We start from the raw sequence: 14,448 nt of genomic DNA, 5'->3' as shown, positions 1-14,448 counted from the left end.
AGGAGCATAATTAGGCCATTCAGCCTATCAAGTCTGGTCTGTCATGTGATCATAGCTCATATATTTCTCAACCCCATTCTCTTGCTTTCATCCTTATTCCCTTACCAATCAAAAACCCATCTGTCATTAAATACACTCAATGACATGGTGTCCACAGCCTTCTGTGGCAATGAATCCCACAGATTCATCATCCTCTGGCTGAAGAAATTCCTCATCTCAGTTCTAGAGTGTCATTCCTTCATTCTGAGGCTTTGCGCTCAGGCTCTAGTTTCTCCCACTAGTGGAAACAACTTTTTCATGCCCACTCTATCCAGGTCTCGCAGTATTCAGTAAATTTCAATGAGATTCCCCATCCTTCTAAACTCCAATGAGTACAAACCCAAGTCCTCAACCACTCCTCATATGACAAGCCTTTCAATCCCAGGATTTTTGTTATTAATGTTCTCTTAAATCCCTCCAAGGCCAACACATTAAATATACAGCCCACAGTGGCTCATGTTTCAAATGCTACCCAAGACCATTTTAATTCTACTCCTCTGCACTTCAACCATAGGCCTGTGCATGTCTCCTTTTCAAGTGTGTATCAGGCTATCAATGGGGGTAAAGTCAAGAGTGTGACTTGGTAAGTTGCTCTTACAGAAAATGGGGACAAGTGGCTTTGAAAGGCTTCTTTTTGCAATTCTATGGCCACTGTTTAAAAGAGTACTATTGAAAAGCTGATAGAAGCAGATTCAGACAGTGCATTTCAGATCATAATACCCTGCATTAAAACAAGCTCACTTCCTCTTGTTCTTATGCCAATTATCTTAAATCTTCATCTTCTAATTACCAACCATCCTGCATGCGATAACTCTCTCATTAATTACTCCATCAAACTCTTTCATGACTTTGAAAAGTTGTTAAATTTCCACTTAACCTTCCTTGCTGAGAACAACTGTAGCTCATTGAAACTTCTCATCCTTAATTCTATTCTAGTAGATCTTCCTCAAGTGACGTGCCCAGAAATAAATACACTGCAGTTGAGACACAATAGATGAAAAGCTAAATACTCCTTGAAATTTTCTTTTAAATTTCATTTTGTCCGATCCCTCCCAAAGACAATGGGCAAACATTAACAGTTTTGCAGCGGTTTGCCATTTCGAGTTCTTGGAATCCTGCACAGCCCAGCCCAGCCCCTCTCATTGTTCAGAACTGTATAGAGCAGCAAACCTTCCCAGGCACTGCACCACCCGAAGTTAAAATGTTTCTTTTTTCTCAAATGTCCTGCCCCTTACCCTAAAATTATGCCCCCTTATGATTGACTCCTCAACCAAGGAAACAGCGGCTCACTACTCTCCCTATTCATATACATCAATCTTAAACACCTCAATCATGGTCCCCCTGCTCGAACAAAAACAATCCAAGCCTATAATAGTCTCTCTTTATAGCTCAATTACTCCATTCCTGATAACATCCTGGTGAAACCCCTTTGTACCCCCTCTATAGTGCAATCACATCCTTCCTTAGTGAGGTGACCAGAACTGCACACAGTACTCCAACTGTGGTCTAACCAATGCACTTTCTGCCGTTAGCCCACTGAAGACCTCTCACGTTAGAGTTGATCTTTCTCCGCACCTTTTCTGAAGTTGTAACATTATATTCTGCATTCTGTTAGAGTACTTTGGTGTAATTATGTAAGGTATGATTTACCTGGTTAGCATGCAAAACAATACTTTTCATGTGACAATAATACATCAATTTACATCAAAATCAAACATTACCTCCTTGCTGTTATACTCTTAAGCCATGACTAACAAAAGCAAATATCCCAAATGCCTTAACCATACTACTCACATGCTCTGACTTCAGGGGTCTGGAAATAACTACTCAAGATCCTTGTTCCTCTGAACTGCCCAGTGTCCCGCCATTCATTAAAATACTCCTGGTTTCTTTTTCCAAGTGCATCACCTCCCATTTATCATAGTTAAATATCATCTGTCACTGCTCTGCCTATCTGACCAACCCATTCATATTTTCAATTTCTAACATACAACCATTTTCCTCACTATTTATCACCCTACCAATGTGTTACCTACAAAGTTGCTTAACATCTCCCCCTACATTGTCATCTGTGTCATTTATAAGAATTGCAGTACTGATCTCTGTGGTACACAGTTAACATCAGCCTCCTACCATTACCCATTGCATCCTATTACGAGGTCAATTTCTGATCCATCTTGTCAGGTTAACCTGAATTTCCTCATCCACATACCCAATCACATTTTCGCAAGATTCTAAAAGATTTGCTAGGCATGACCTCCCTCTGACAAAGCAGTGATGACTACCCCTAATTAACCTATGCTTTTCCCAGTGGATATTAATTTCCTCCTCCAGGATTTTCTCCAATAGTTTCCCTACCACTGATGTTAGACTCACCAGTCTGTAATTTGTGGGTTCATCTCTATCAACTTTCTTGAAAAGTCAAACCACATTTGCTACCCTGCAGTCCTCTGCCACTTACCCCATGGCCAGAGAAGATCCTGCCTTGCTTCCCACAGCAGCTTGGGATGCAATTAATCTGGGCAAGTGAATTTGTCCATTTTAGGTTCAAAAGAGCTTTCAATACCTCCCGATTTCATCACAGTCCCTTTTCCTGAATTCCGTACCCACCTCTTCAGTCCTTACTCTGGAAAAGGAGTAGTAGTACTCATTTAACACCTTTTCAATATCTAGCAGCTTCACACAATTGCCTAATAGGTTCTACTGTTTCCCTGGTTAACTTCTTCCCCATTAATGTATTTATAAAATATGTTGGGATTCTCCATAATGCTGCTCACAAATCCTTCTTCATGCCCCCTTTTTGCTCTTCCAATTGCCTTCTTAAGTTCCTTCTGGCACTTCCTATATTGGTCTAGGGCTGCAGCTGAATTGCTCCCTATGGATTTGCTAAGAGCCTTTCTCCTCTTCTTTATCCAGTCCTGAATTGTCCTAGACATCCATCTCATCCTCAGAAGATCAATTCAGAATGTGTGTGGGTGTGAGAGAGAGAATGTAGTTGCTAGTCAGATGGCATCTGTTTTGGAAATGGTAATGCTCCCATACATCGGCTGTGCTTATTGGATAAAGGTCGTAGGTTTGGAAGATACTGTTTAAGAAGCCATCTTAAATTGTTCCAGCACATCTTAATAGTAAACACTGCTGCTACTGTCTGGCAGTGGCAGAAAAATGATTGTTAAGGTGGTGGATTGAGTGCTAAATCAAACGCACTACTTTGCACTGGATATATCAACCTTGAGAATCGTTAGAGCTACACCTATCCAGGAAGATAGGAAGTATTTTATCATGCTTTATTTTGTAAGATAGTGGACAGACACTGAGGGGTCAGGAGATGAGTTAGTCATCAGCTATCCTAGCCTCTGTATTTATATGGTTAGATACAGTTTCATTTCTATAGTAAGTCCAAAGATGATGATAATGGAGGATAACGGTAATGCCTCTGAACAGCAACAAGTGACGGCTAGATTCTCTTGGAGATAGTCATTGCCTGGCTCATTACAAAATGTTACTACCTATCAGTTTAAATCTGATTATTTTCCAAGCCTTACAGCATGTGGGTCCAATCTGTTTTGGTATCCAAGGGTCACAAATGTTGTCAAATATTGTACAGTGAACATTCCCACTTCTGACTTTATTATGGAAGGAAGGTTACTAATTAAGCTTCCTTAATTAGTAAGTTACTAATTGGAAGTTACTAATTAATTTACTAACCTGAAAATGGTTAGTCTAAAGGCCACTATTTTGAGGGACACCCACAGTGATGTCCCAAGGAAAAATAGATGAAGTGCCTCTAACAACCATAATCGCATTACTCCAAGCACAAGATAATTGTACTGTAGACTCAAACATCAGGTTAGAATTGATGGTGTTCAGTGATGATTTAGAGACCATTCACACCACCTCAGATACTGAAGTAGTCTGCAGTAAGACCTGGACAACATTTAAGCTAGGGCTGATAAATAGCAACCAACATTCACAGCATGCAAGAGCCAGCAATGATCACATCCAACAAAGAATCAATTTTCCCCCCTTGAAATTCAATTGCATTAGTATTGCTGAATTCAGCTCCAATGGTCCAAGTCAGGACTTTACAAACTGGGTGCAATAACCCCCAGTGAGGTGGCTTGCATCCCAACCCCCAACTCCACAAAACCTGTTCATTATCTATGTGGCATGTCAAAACTATGCAGAATACTCTCCATTCGCATGGATGGGTGTAACTCCAATGACACTCAAGAAACTCAACATCATTGCCATTAAGACAGTTTGATTGGCACCCCATCACTCACATTAAATATTTAATCCCTCCACACCAGTAGGAGCATCACACAGTATCTCCAAAATCACTGCAGTAACTCTCCATAGATATTCAACAGCACCTTCCAAAATCTAGTCTTATTAATTCAGACAACAGGGGCGATACACACATGGGAAGCCGACTACATGGAAGATGCCACCTAAATTATACACCATTGTGTAATCTTATCACCATTCCTTTACTGTGACTGAATCAATTGTTTATTTATTGAACAGAACACCATATTCTAGCTCAACAGCCTGGTTAAGAGCTGGTGATATGGGGATCCCTGATGAGCAATCTGTAACATGAATACTATGTGAATATGGAGTGCTGAAACCAAACTTTTTATATTTATGGCTGTATGGGAGCTGAAATCATTTGTTATAACCAAAGACCACAGAGGTTAAATTTAGGACTTGCCCCTAGTCTGGCCAACTCAGTGACTTTACTGTTTGAACCCTGTCAGAGTTTTATGAAAGATTACTTCACAAAACTTCAACAAAAAGCACTTAAAATTCACAGCAATCTATCTTTTTAGCTCATCAAGCATCTCTCAAATAACCGATTACTACGGAACCAAGAACCAAAGTTACAATTATGAAGAATTTGCTTCCTTTGCTTCAGATGCCCATTTATCAACACACGTAGAGATTCACTCATGAAACTTTCCTTCACTCATGATCTGAAGAATGATCATTTTTCAATAAGCTGATTAAAGACTATGTAACTGTTAAATATTTCTAAAACAATGACAGTTAAGAATGGATGACAAATTGATTTGTACAATGTGAGAAAAGTAAAATTTTGCAGTAAATACTATTATTGATGCAATGCTAACTTGGAAAGTTGTTTTTTAAAAAAAAAAGGCTGTCCACATCTGTAATTGAGGAATAGCCTTTTCAGAGAAATGTGATTAGAATGTTTCTGTAAATATTGTACAGCTAGCACTTCAGAGTCTAAAGTGCAATGAATCATAATAAATTTTAGTTGGTTGATAATACCTTTCTAGACTTCATTATTTGTTTTATAAAGACCTGTAAAATCTATATTCAACTGTCTCTATGACTGCTCTTACATTTTGTTAATGATTGGACACCAACCCAGAAACAAACTTCATTTAAAAGATGCTGAAATCTACTGGATTGGAAACAAAACCCACATCAGAAAGAATATGAATTTGCAGAGCACCCATCATAACCACAGGACATCTTCAATTACTTTACCACTCATTTGCAAATAGCAACATGGCAATAATCAAATTTTACTTTTAAGATATAGTGCTTTTGAGAAATAAAGAGTGGGAAGAACTTTCTTGTTCACCATTCAACATAGCCAAGGGTGTCTTCAACAGCATCAATGAGATGGGACCTCAACTTAATGCATCATATGAAAGAAGGCAACTTGAACAGTATACTAGTCCATTAGCCCAGAGTTTCTGCTGAAATTCTTGGAGTGAGGCTTGAATTCACATCTTTTTGACAGGGACCAGAATGGTGCACTGACAGTATGAAATAGCCTTGAGTTATTTTGTTGTGGTTTGCAGTTGGCACATCCAAGACGTGTAAATGATATATTGCATTTGGGAAACTTTGCATGATAATGGTAGGCTCATAAAAGAAAGGACAATGGGTGCTCCAAAGTCCATAGTCACGGTTCAGAGGATTGGTATGTTGGTCAAATTTAAATTTTCTTCACATTCTCCAGTAATACTCCAAATTGCATGTTTATTAAAGTCACCCCCCCCATCTTCCTGGATAAAGGAAGTTTATATTCTTAGCACTGCGAGTTGATATTCTTAACTACACCCTCTCATGTTTCTTCCAAATCACTAAAATCTTTCAGAAATTTAACAGAGCTTCATAAGCATTGACTCAATCTTTTCACATTAACAAGCTTTCCATATTTTATTCTTTACACTATCATAGGAAAATTATTCATGAACATACAAATTGATAGGCACAAAAGGACCAACCAGTACATCAATCATACCCCCCAAATGATTAAAACATTTAACTAGACGAGCAGTGATAGGGGGAAAATATTCAGCAAAAAGGCAATCAAAACCAGTTTGAATTCACATTTCCAAATTATAACTACAAAAGTGCATTATGTAAATTGGCATCTTGTCTCAACCCTAAACATTTCACAAGGAAATTAACCTTTGATTATTTTTAAAAATGCTGCAGACAGTGATAGTTGGATGAGCAACATCTTAAAAATAAAGATAAATTTCTGGCTGGGCTGAATTCCTCTTTAAGTTATGCAATTAAGACAGCTGATTGAAGTGAAGTGTCAGGGGTACAAGGCAGTTTCAGACTTGATATACACACACACAACTTTCCAGTTTATTACTGCAAAGGAACAATATTTTACCACTATACGAATTCACAAAGTAACATTCATCTCGAAATGAATGATGAAATGTCACAATATTGCTTGTAATACAGATCCTTCAACAGGCAGTTGTTAAGACAAGATATCAGTTTTCAAAGTGGATAGTGAGGAAAATTTATTTTTCTTTTTAAATAAATACATCTGACAAGTGCAGTAAACATAAGGGGTGCAATTAAATATTTTCAAAACAATTCCCATTTTTATGCTGAACAGACATACAGTACATAAAAATCTTGTCAAGACTTGGAACACAGGCAACTAGTGATCAAAGATTAAAAAAAAATACAATCAGTTTTATCACATTGCTTAAGGCAGGATACAGATACACTAAAATATTAGTGCTGATCATGCAAATGAAAGTCAGGGAAGTCAGAAAGAACAATTTGATGCAGCATCTGCGGCTAAAGGTGATAGCTTTATACATTTCCTTTCAGGAATTGTGAAGCAGTAGTTGCACAAAGGAAACGAAAGCTTGGTTCACAGTACTCAGGTTATTCCAGTCAGCATTTGCAAGTATTCAAAATAAATTACTGATCAGTTTGTTTTTTATACTTAGAGGAAGTATATGCAATTTTGTTACTCAGATTTCTGCTCTTCTCCAAGGAATTGCAAGTTGATAAAAACTGCACACTGGAAAAATTACAATGTCCTTGTATTGCTGCTGAATCTAAATGACGCAGAAGATTGCAGTAAAGGATGCTTCAGTATCGGATTTATTCCTCAAATTGATAACTTTAGTAAACTAAATTAACATTTGTTGCATTTGTTTGTTTCATTTACATGTTGAAAAATATAGTGCGTGTAATATTAAATTGCTTAGGTGCTCCTCAGTACATTGCCATCTATTTATATTATCTGCCAACTATTAAATTTATAGATTACTTCAGCCACTTATTTCTCCAAATAGGACAAGATATTTTTCACATTACAAACCATAACCGATCATTTTAAGGATTGCCATAAGTGATTAATTGAATGATCTAGGATAGATGATTGTAAGTGGAGAAAATGGATACTTCCAATTGTAGCCTGAACCGACATGAATTCTCCAGTTCTTTAGTATCAATCTGTGCCAGTAGGAAAAGAGGAGATTGGTTTAAACAACTTGTTTTAGGTAGATCAAGAGTTGTAATAAAGGAAGTATTACAAAGATAAACAATTTTTGGAACAAAATTAGTTAAAAACATGGCTAAGCTAATTACTATAGACAAGCACTGGAGTTCAATTTAAAACTTGAGATTTTTCTTTGATCTTTCTGGCTGTTCAAATTACTTCTGTTTAAGAACAGACTTTTGCTGTTCTTAGTGCACTATTCTCAAATAGAGTCCTCCCTGATTGGCTACACTTCCTAGATGCAGCAGATGTATGCATTTATGAAGGACATCAAAATTAGAAACAGTAAATATAAGATGATCACTGATAAAGGAATTTGAGCAACCTCTAACCAGAATGTGGAACTCACTTTCAAATGGAATAGCTGAGGTTAACAGCATAAATACATTGATGGAGAAGTAGACAAGTACCTGAGGAAGAAGGAACATGAGGAGAAGTAGGCTTCATCTCTCATTAATCATGCTTTGTTCTATGTCAACTTCCACTTCATTAGGACAACTTTCTATTACTTGTCTAGCATCCCCTTAAATATATTCACGCTATTCACTTTGATTGCTCATAGAGCAAAATCTTGATTAGAAAGCTGTTGCACAAAGTCCTTTCTTCTGAATTCATTATTGAATTTAATAACGACCATCATATTCACATTTCTCCCAGTATAATGAACTAGGTTTAGCATATGATGGACATTAACACCAGATAATGGGTTGGTTGTATTTGTACTAATGATCATAAAGTAATGATAGAATTAGAAGAAAAGAGAAGGAGGCTGGTTTGCTGGGAAAAAAAAATACATTGATTAGAGGGGGAAAATAGCCTGCTTCATAGAATTATCGGTTAGTGGGCATAATGACTAGCCCAGAGTAGATGAAGTCAGATTACATTTTATCTCCCTGTGGCACAATGACTCGGCTTTACTTATTACCAACCAATAATGTAGCCAGATTTAAGTACACTCAGTTCAACCAATAAAGTTTGTAGTGTTAATTTACTGATTGAAAGGATTAATAATCTCAATCAACAAATTCTTTAAAGAGTAATAACTTATGAACAGCATAAATCTTTTCAAACTTTTATAGTAGACTGCAATGTTTTGAGCATGTGTTCATGTGAACCAGGCAAAAGTTTCATACCAACAGAACAAAGGATGAACATTTTCAGCAACCATCAAGAGGTTAAAACACAAACACAAAGGCAGAAAGTACAGCTTACATATCAAAGTATGGACACTATTATTTGTGCTATATATATATATATATGACATCCTTGCTGCAGATGATCCAACAATAACTTGTGTTATACCCACAAGTAGCTTTTATAAAACAGTCACATTACTCTGATCCTTGCTTCCTTGATTACCGCTCATCAAGTACGCCAGCAGATTAGGCAGCTATATTTGGTCAATTCAGAGAATAACCTACTTAATAGAGGATACTAAAATATAAAAGTAAAACAGTTGGAAACAAACTACATGATATCGACATCTACTTTATGCTGAAAGCAAATATGAATCATACAGGTTTTCAAATATTATTGCTTTTTGATTTGGAAAAGTATTGTAATTTAAGTACCAAATTGCAACAGCAATATTTCTATTTTACATCTGAAGAATTCCAAAGATCCCTATGACACTCAATGTTTTCTGAAGTGGTCTTAAAATTTTCTTACTTACTTACGCAGATGACCAACATGTAGAAACTGCTCCCATCTCTCCACAGGATTTGTTTGTACACTTAACCTACACATTTTGCTGCAGTTGAAATTACATTTTTCAAATAGTTGCTTTTATTTTTAAATTACAAAAATCTTGTCCTCAATGTAAAAATGATAATTGACAGTCAGGTAGACTTTAATAACAGGCATCATTTTAGAAGGGAATCTGATCACTTTAGCAAGTTCATTAAAATTTTTAGACATTAATCAGAAATAATGAAGAACTGTCCATGAACATTCAGTTTGCAATACTGACACAGTTAAGCTCCAGGAAGCTCCCTCAAACCATTGGAGTTAAAAATAAAATTTTACTTGAATTTTAATAGATTAGTGCAGACAAACCTAGAACTGTTCAGTTTATAATCTTCTTGATGAATAAGGTTTGATAATATTTGAAATCAAATAAATTTTTAACTAGAAAAATTAGACAAACACTTAAGATTTGGGAATAATAAAGAACCTTCAGAGCACTTGTATCACAATCACAAAGAAATGCTATCAAATGAAATGCAGCAGAAGGTAGACTATTACCAAACCAAATTCACCTCTATCTTTCATTTAATGGCCTTCAAGCCAATGCAATACTGTAAAGTGTGTAACAGTTAGCTACTAAATCCCTGAAGAGTCTGAATTTTTGTAGTGCCAGGGGCTATGACAAAATTAGAGTCTCTACCCAGCACCCATCTTTGTTGTCTCCACAGCATTTGTTACCTCTTGTCCTTTAATAGCATTTTGAAGTTCTGTAATTCTTGAATACTTGTTGAAAGCCTGAAAGAGCAAAGTAGCAATATAAGTTAGCTACCATATATAATCTCTATGTTTTGGGAATGGCAAAAGGAAAGATAAATGGAACATTTCATTAGAATCATATAGTCATAGAGATGCACAGCATGGAAACAGACCCTTCAATCCATCTCGTCCATGCCGACCAGATATCCTAAATTAATGTAGTCCCATTTGCCAGCACTTGGCCCTTATCCCTCCAAATCCTTCCTATTCATTCACCTATCCAGATAAATTTTAAATGTTGTAATTGTACCAGCCTCCACCAATTCCTCTTCCAGCTCATTCCATACAGGCACCACCCTTTGCATGAAAAAGTTGCCCCTTTTACATCTTTCCCCTCTCACCCTAAACCTATGACTTCTAGTTCTGGACTCCCCCCATCCCAGGGAAAAGACCTCATGTATTTACCTTATCCATGTCCCTCTCAATTTTATAAACCTCTAAAAAGTCACCCCTCAGCTTCTGACCCTCCAGGCAAAACAGCCCCAGCCTATTCAGCCTCTCCCTATAGCTCAAACCCTCCAACATCCTTATAAATCTTTTCTGAAACCACCCTCCACTTCAGCTAAAAAAAAAACATGCAGTTGACAGTATAATCAACAGATGTGCATTGCCTCCCTAAAGGTGAATGAGCACATGAGCACAGAGTGTAGCAGGAGGGACATCACATCATGGCTGTACAGGACAGTGCTGAGGACACTTTTGGTCTACAGTGTATAATTCTGGTCACCCTGGTATAGGAAGGATATTATTAAATTGAAAAGGATGCAGAAAAGATTTACAAGAATGTTACCAGGACTGGAGGGTTTGAGTTATAAGGAGAAGATGGGACTTATTTCCCCTGAAGGGGAGGAGGTTGAGGGGAATCTTAAAGAGGTTTATAAAATCATGAGAGGCATAGATGAGATAAATAGCAAGGGTCTTTTCCCTAGGGTAGGGAAGTTCAAAATTAGAGGGCATAATTTTAAGGTGAGGGGGAAAGATTTGAAAAGGACATGATGGGCAACTTTTCACAGAGATGGTTGTGTATATGGAATGAAGTATTAGTTGCAGGTACAGTTACAACATTTAGAAGATATTTGGACAGGTACATGAATAGGAAAGGTTTAGAGGGATACAGGCCAAAAGCAGGCAAAATGGAACTAGTTTGGTTTGGGAAACCAGATCGGCATGAATGAGTTGGACCGAAGGGTCTGTTTCTGTGCTATAACTCCGTAATTAAAATTATTTAACAAATATTTAATGAATATAAAGATGCACATTTCTTAAAAAAAAACGGAACCTTGGAAGAAATAACGTTGGCGTTTCTTACACACGTTCCCTCTTCCCAACATGTTACTATTTGAGTAAATGGTCATTATGAAATTCCCATTTGGCTTCTGAAAATTTTGTTACATCCAGAACACTGTTCAACATAAGATTAGCGGTGTGACTAGTCTGAAATAATCCACAGTTCCAACTTAATAACTAGACAAAATTAATTTAAATCATTGATATAAATTGCAGCATATTATCTCATTTCAAAATGTCAGAAACAAAATCCATTTAGGACAGCATGCTGAGTCACGCAAATGCGTTCAAAGTTAGTGATCAGATTACAGTCTATAAGTGGCATTACAACAGCCACATACACAATGGTGTATGGAAGTAAGCAAATAAACGCTAATCACCATAAACCTGTATGCTTTGATCACGGATTCTGGCAGTGGAAACAATTTCTCCTTCCTTACACTATAACTATAAACAGCGCTACTAAAGCTCTCCTTAACCTTCTATTCAAAGAAGAACAATCACAATGTCTACGGACTCTCAGTATCATTGCTGCTTTGAAACTGACTTGTGATCAGCAGATCAATCAAATCTTAAAATAATATTAAAATATTATGATGTTACATGAAACTTGCAGATAACGTTTTGAGTGGCAGACTGAATCTTGAAGTCTACATAAGATAGCCATTTTAAAAAATAACATTCCTGCTCTCCAGAAAGAATTTTTTTTTCCCCACAGTACAACAAGCCTCTATAAATAAATAAAAAAAAACAAAGGAAATTCAGATTAGGAATAGTTCATCTGTCAAGCTGTTAACTGGTCTTGTTGTAAATCACTATTTTAAATCAGACCTACCAGTTTCTAATTATTTTTTCAGATGCAAGAATACTTTCAGGGGTGTGAGGAAGAGATCGAACAAGCGCACTTCAGTGATAATATGAAGGGTCCTCTCTCAGAAACCTTACAAGTTACTTACAACATTAACAGAGAAGCACAATTTCCTTAGTTTTGTGTGAATTGCCTATTACCTCTAAAGCAATTAAACAGGCTTTATGTTGTTTCAGGATTTTGAGCTGGAGTCAGCTCCCTCCCTTTCCTGAAAGGAAGTTTGCAAAACAATCAATACATTCATTTTAATGGAATTGAAAATGTATTGTCATCTAGATTTATTCTTTTATTTTTCCTACAGCATTGGAGAGGTAGCTAAAAACAGGACAGAAAGCAAAACAATTTACAGATTAAAACTGCATGCTACAGATTGCATTTGAAGTGACTGGAGTGATAAATTGATATCTTATTGAAGACATGGTTCTCTGCAGACTGCTTCTAAGCTGAGGATTGACCAATCTGCTAGAACACAGTGCACAATTTCTATGCAGATGTGGACATGCAAATCCTCAGCAGCAGTGGGGTTTGTAATCATGAAGCTGTGCATCTTATGATGTTCCCTGCTCTTTTGTTGCTTTAAGAAAAAAACTTAAATGTTCTGATTTGTTTTTCCAAAAAATGTATTTATGGTTTATGTACCAAAACATGAATGAGCGAACGAACAAACTTATTTGAAAGTAAGCATGGTATATGATGGCACCTGATGTTGCTGTAAAACTAACCAATGCTGATCCTCAACCATAAGGTTGAATACTCTCATTCAATTCTATTCTGTTGACATCCAGATTTCCCTGGTCATGCCTGTTGCTTTAGATTCTCAAATACAGGAGCAGATATCAATTATGCCACTCCTTTCCTCTCTTCTCAAAGCTGGATTAGGTTGTGATGGGAGTCTGCTGCTGCAACTCCAAACCACTAGTAACATGAGGTTCAATTTCTTTACATCATGGCAGCTTAAAGTCTCAGATCAGCTTGGAGGAAATAATCCAGTCTGCTGATGGTTTTTCCAAGTAGTGGAATACTCAGCTGGCAACTGTTAAATTTATATCAGGATCACAAATGAAATCCATATTTAAGGGCCCTACCTTTCTAAGACAGCAATCATGGATGGTGCAAATCCCACAAAGGCAAGAAGTGCTCTGGTAACAATGGCAGGCATGTCCTGATTTTAAATTTCTTACGTGACTTGGAGAATAAATAACAATCCCTATTAGTCAACCTAAACTATTCATATCTTTTCTGTTGGCCTTCTCACCTTGGGCATCTGGTTTAAGCATTACTTAAATGGAAACGACTATATAATGCTGAGGTGCAGAGGGATGGAGGTTTTCTAGAGCACGAGAGGAATTGAACTAAAATGATGGTTTGCTTCATTTATATATGGCATTGGTGAAACTGCCATAAAGTCATAGAGTAATACAGCACAGGAACAGACATTTTGTTACAACTAGTCCATGCCGAACATAATCTCAAACTAAACTAGTCACACCTGCCTGCTCCTGGTCCATATCTCTTCAAACCTTTCCTATTCATGGACTTATCTTAATGTCTTTCCAAACCACTTGCTCCTGCTCCTGTATTCGAGAACCTGAAGCAACAGTTACGGCCATGGAGATCTGGATGTCAGTGGAATGGAATTGAATGAGAGTATTCCACCTTATGGTTGAGTATGCCTGCATCCAACACTTCCACATACAAACCACTCAGTGTAAAAATTTGCTCCTCATGTCTTTTTAAAATCTCTTACCTTAAAAATATGTCCCATAGTTCATTTGCAGCAGCTGCGGGAAAGGCAGGAATGAGGACTGGGGGCTGCTGGGAAGGTAAATTTCCCTTTTAAAAAAGGACTTGCTTCAAGCATCAGCGGCCTTTATTTTGCAGCTGTGGGAGCGGTGTGAGCGAGGAACTGAGTGGGAGCAGTCGAATTGCACTCTGGGAAGGTGAGTGA

At 37.2% G+C, this 14,448-nt stretch overlaps 2 protein-coding genes across 6 annotated transcripts in view; one reads left to right on the top strand and one right to left on the bottom strand.

Moving 5' to 3' along the window:
- The window catches only part of gpr137ba (G protein-coupled receptor 137Ba), a 63,293-nt gene extending 57,963 nt beyond the window's left edge, over window positions 1–5,330 (top strand). For all 3 annotated transcript variants that reach the window (XM_043680054.2, XM_043680048.2, XM_043680061.2), the window contains exon 7: window positions 4,875–5,330. In XM_043680054.2, the coding sequence (XP_043535989.1) occupies window positions 4,875–4,998 (124 nt within the window). In that variant the 3' untranslated portion in view covers window positions 4,999–5,330. The remainder of the gene's footprint in view (window positions 1–4,874) is intronic.
- Window positions 5,331–6,225: 895 nt separating this feature from the next.
- Window positions 6,226–14,448, bottom strand: part of ero1b (endoplasmic reticulum oxidoreductase 1 beta) — an 85,669-nt gene continuing 77,446 nt past the window's right edge. For all 3 annotated transcript variants that reach the window (XM_087978606.1, XM_043680077.2, XM_043680085.2), the window contains one exon: window positions 6,226–10,324. In XM_087978606.1, the coding sequence (XP_087834732.1) occupies window positions 10,264–10,324 (61 nt within the window). In that variant the 3' untranslated portion in view covers window positions 6,226–10,263. The remainder of the gene's footprint in view (window positions 10,325–14,448) is intronic.

This window comes from Chiloscyllium plagiosum, unplaced genomic scaffold, assembly GCF_037043375.1.
Source record: "Chiloscyllium plagiosum isolate Xiang-an unplaced genomic scaffold, Cpla_swu_hap1 HiC_scaffold_3, whole genome shotgun sequence".
Taxonomy (NCBI): domain Eukaryota; kingdom Metazoa; phylum Chordata; class Chondrichthyes; order Orectolobiformes; family Hemiscylliidae; genus Chiloscyllium; species Chiloscyllium plagiosum.
The sequence above is the reverse complement of the archived record's forward strand: the minus strand, read 5'-3'. Positions and strand labels throughout refer to the sequence as shown.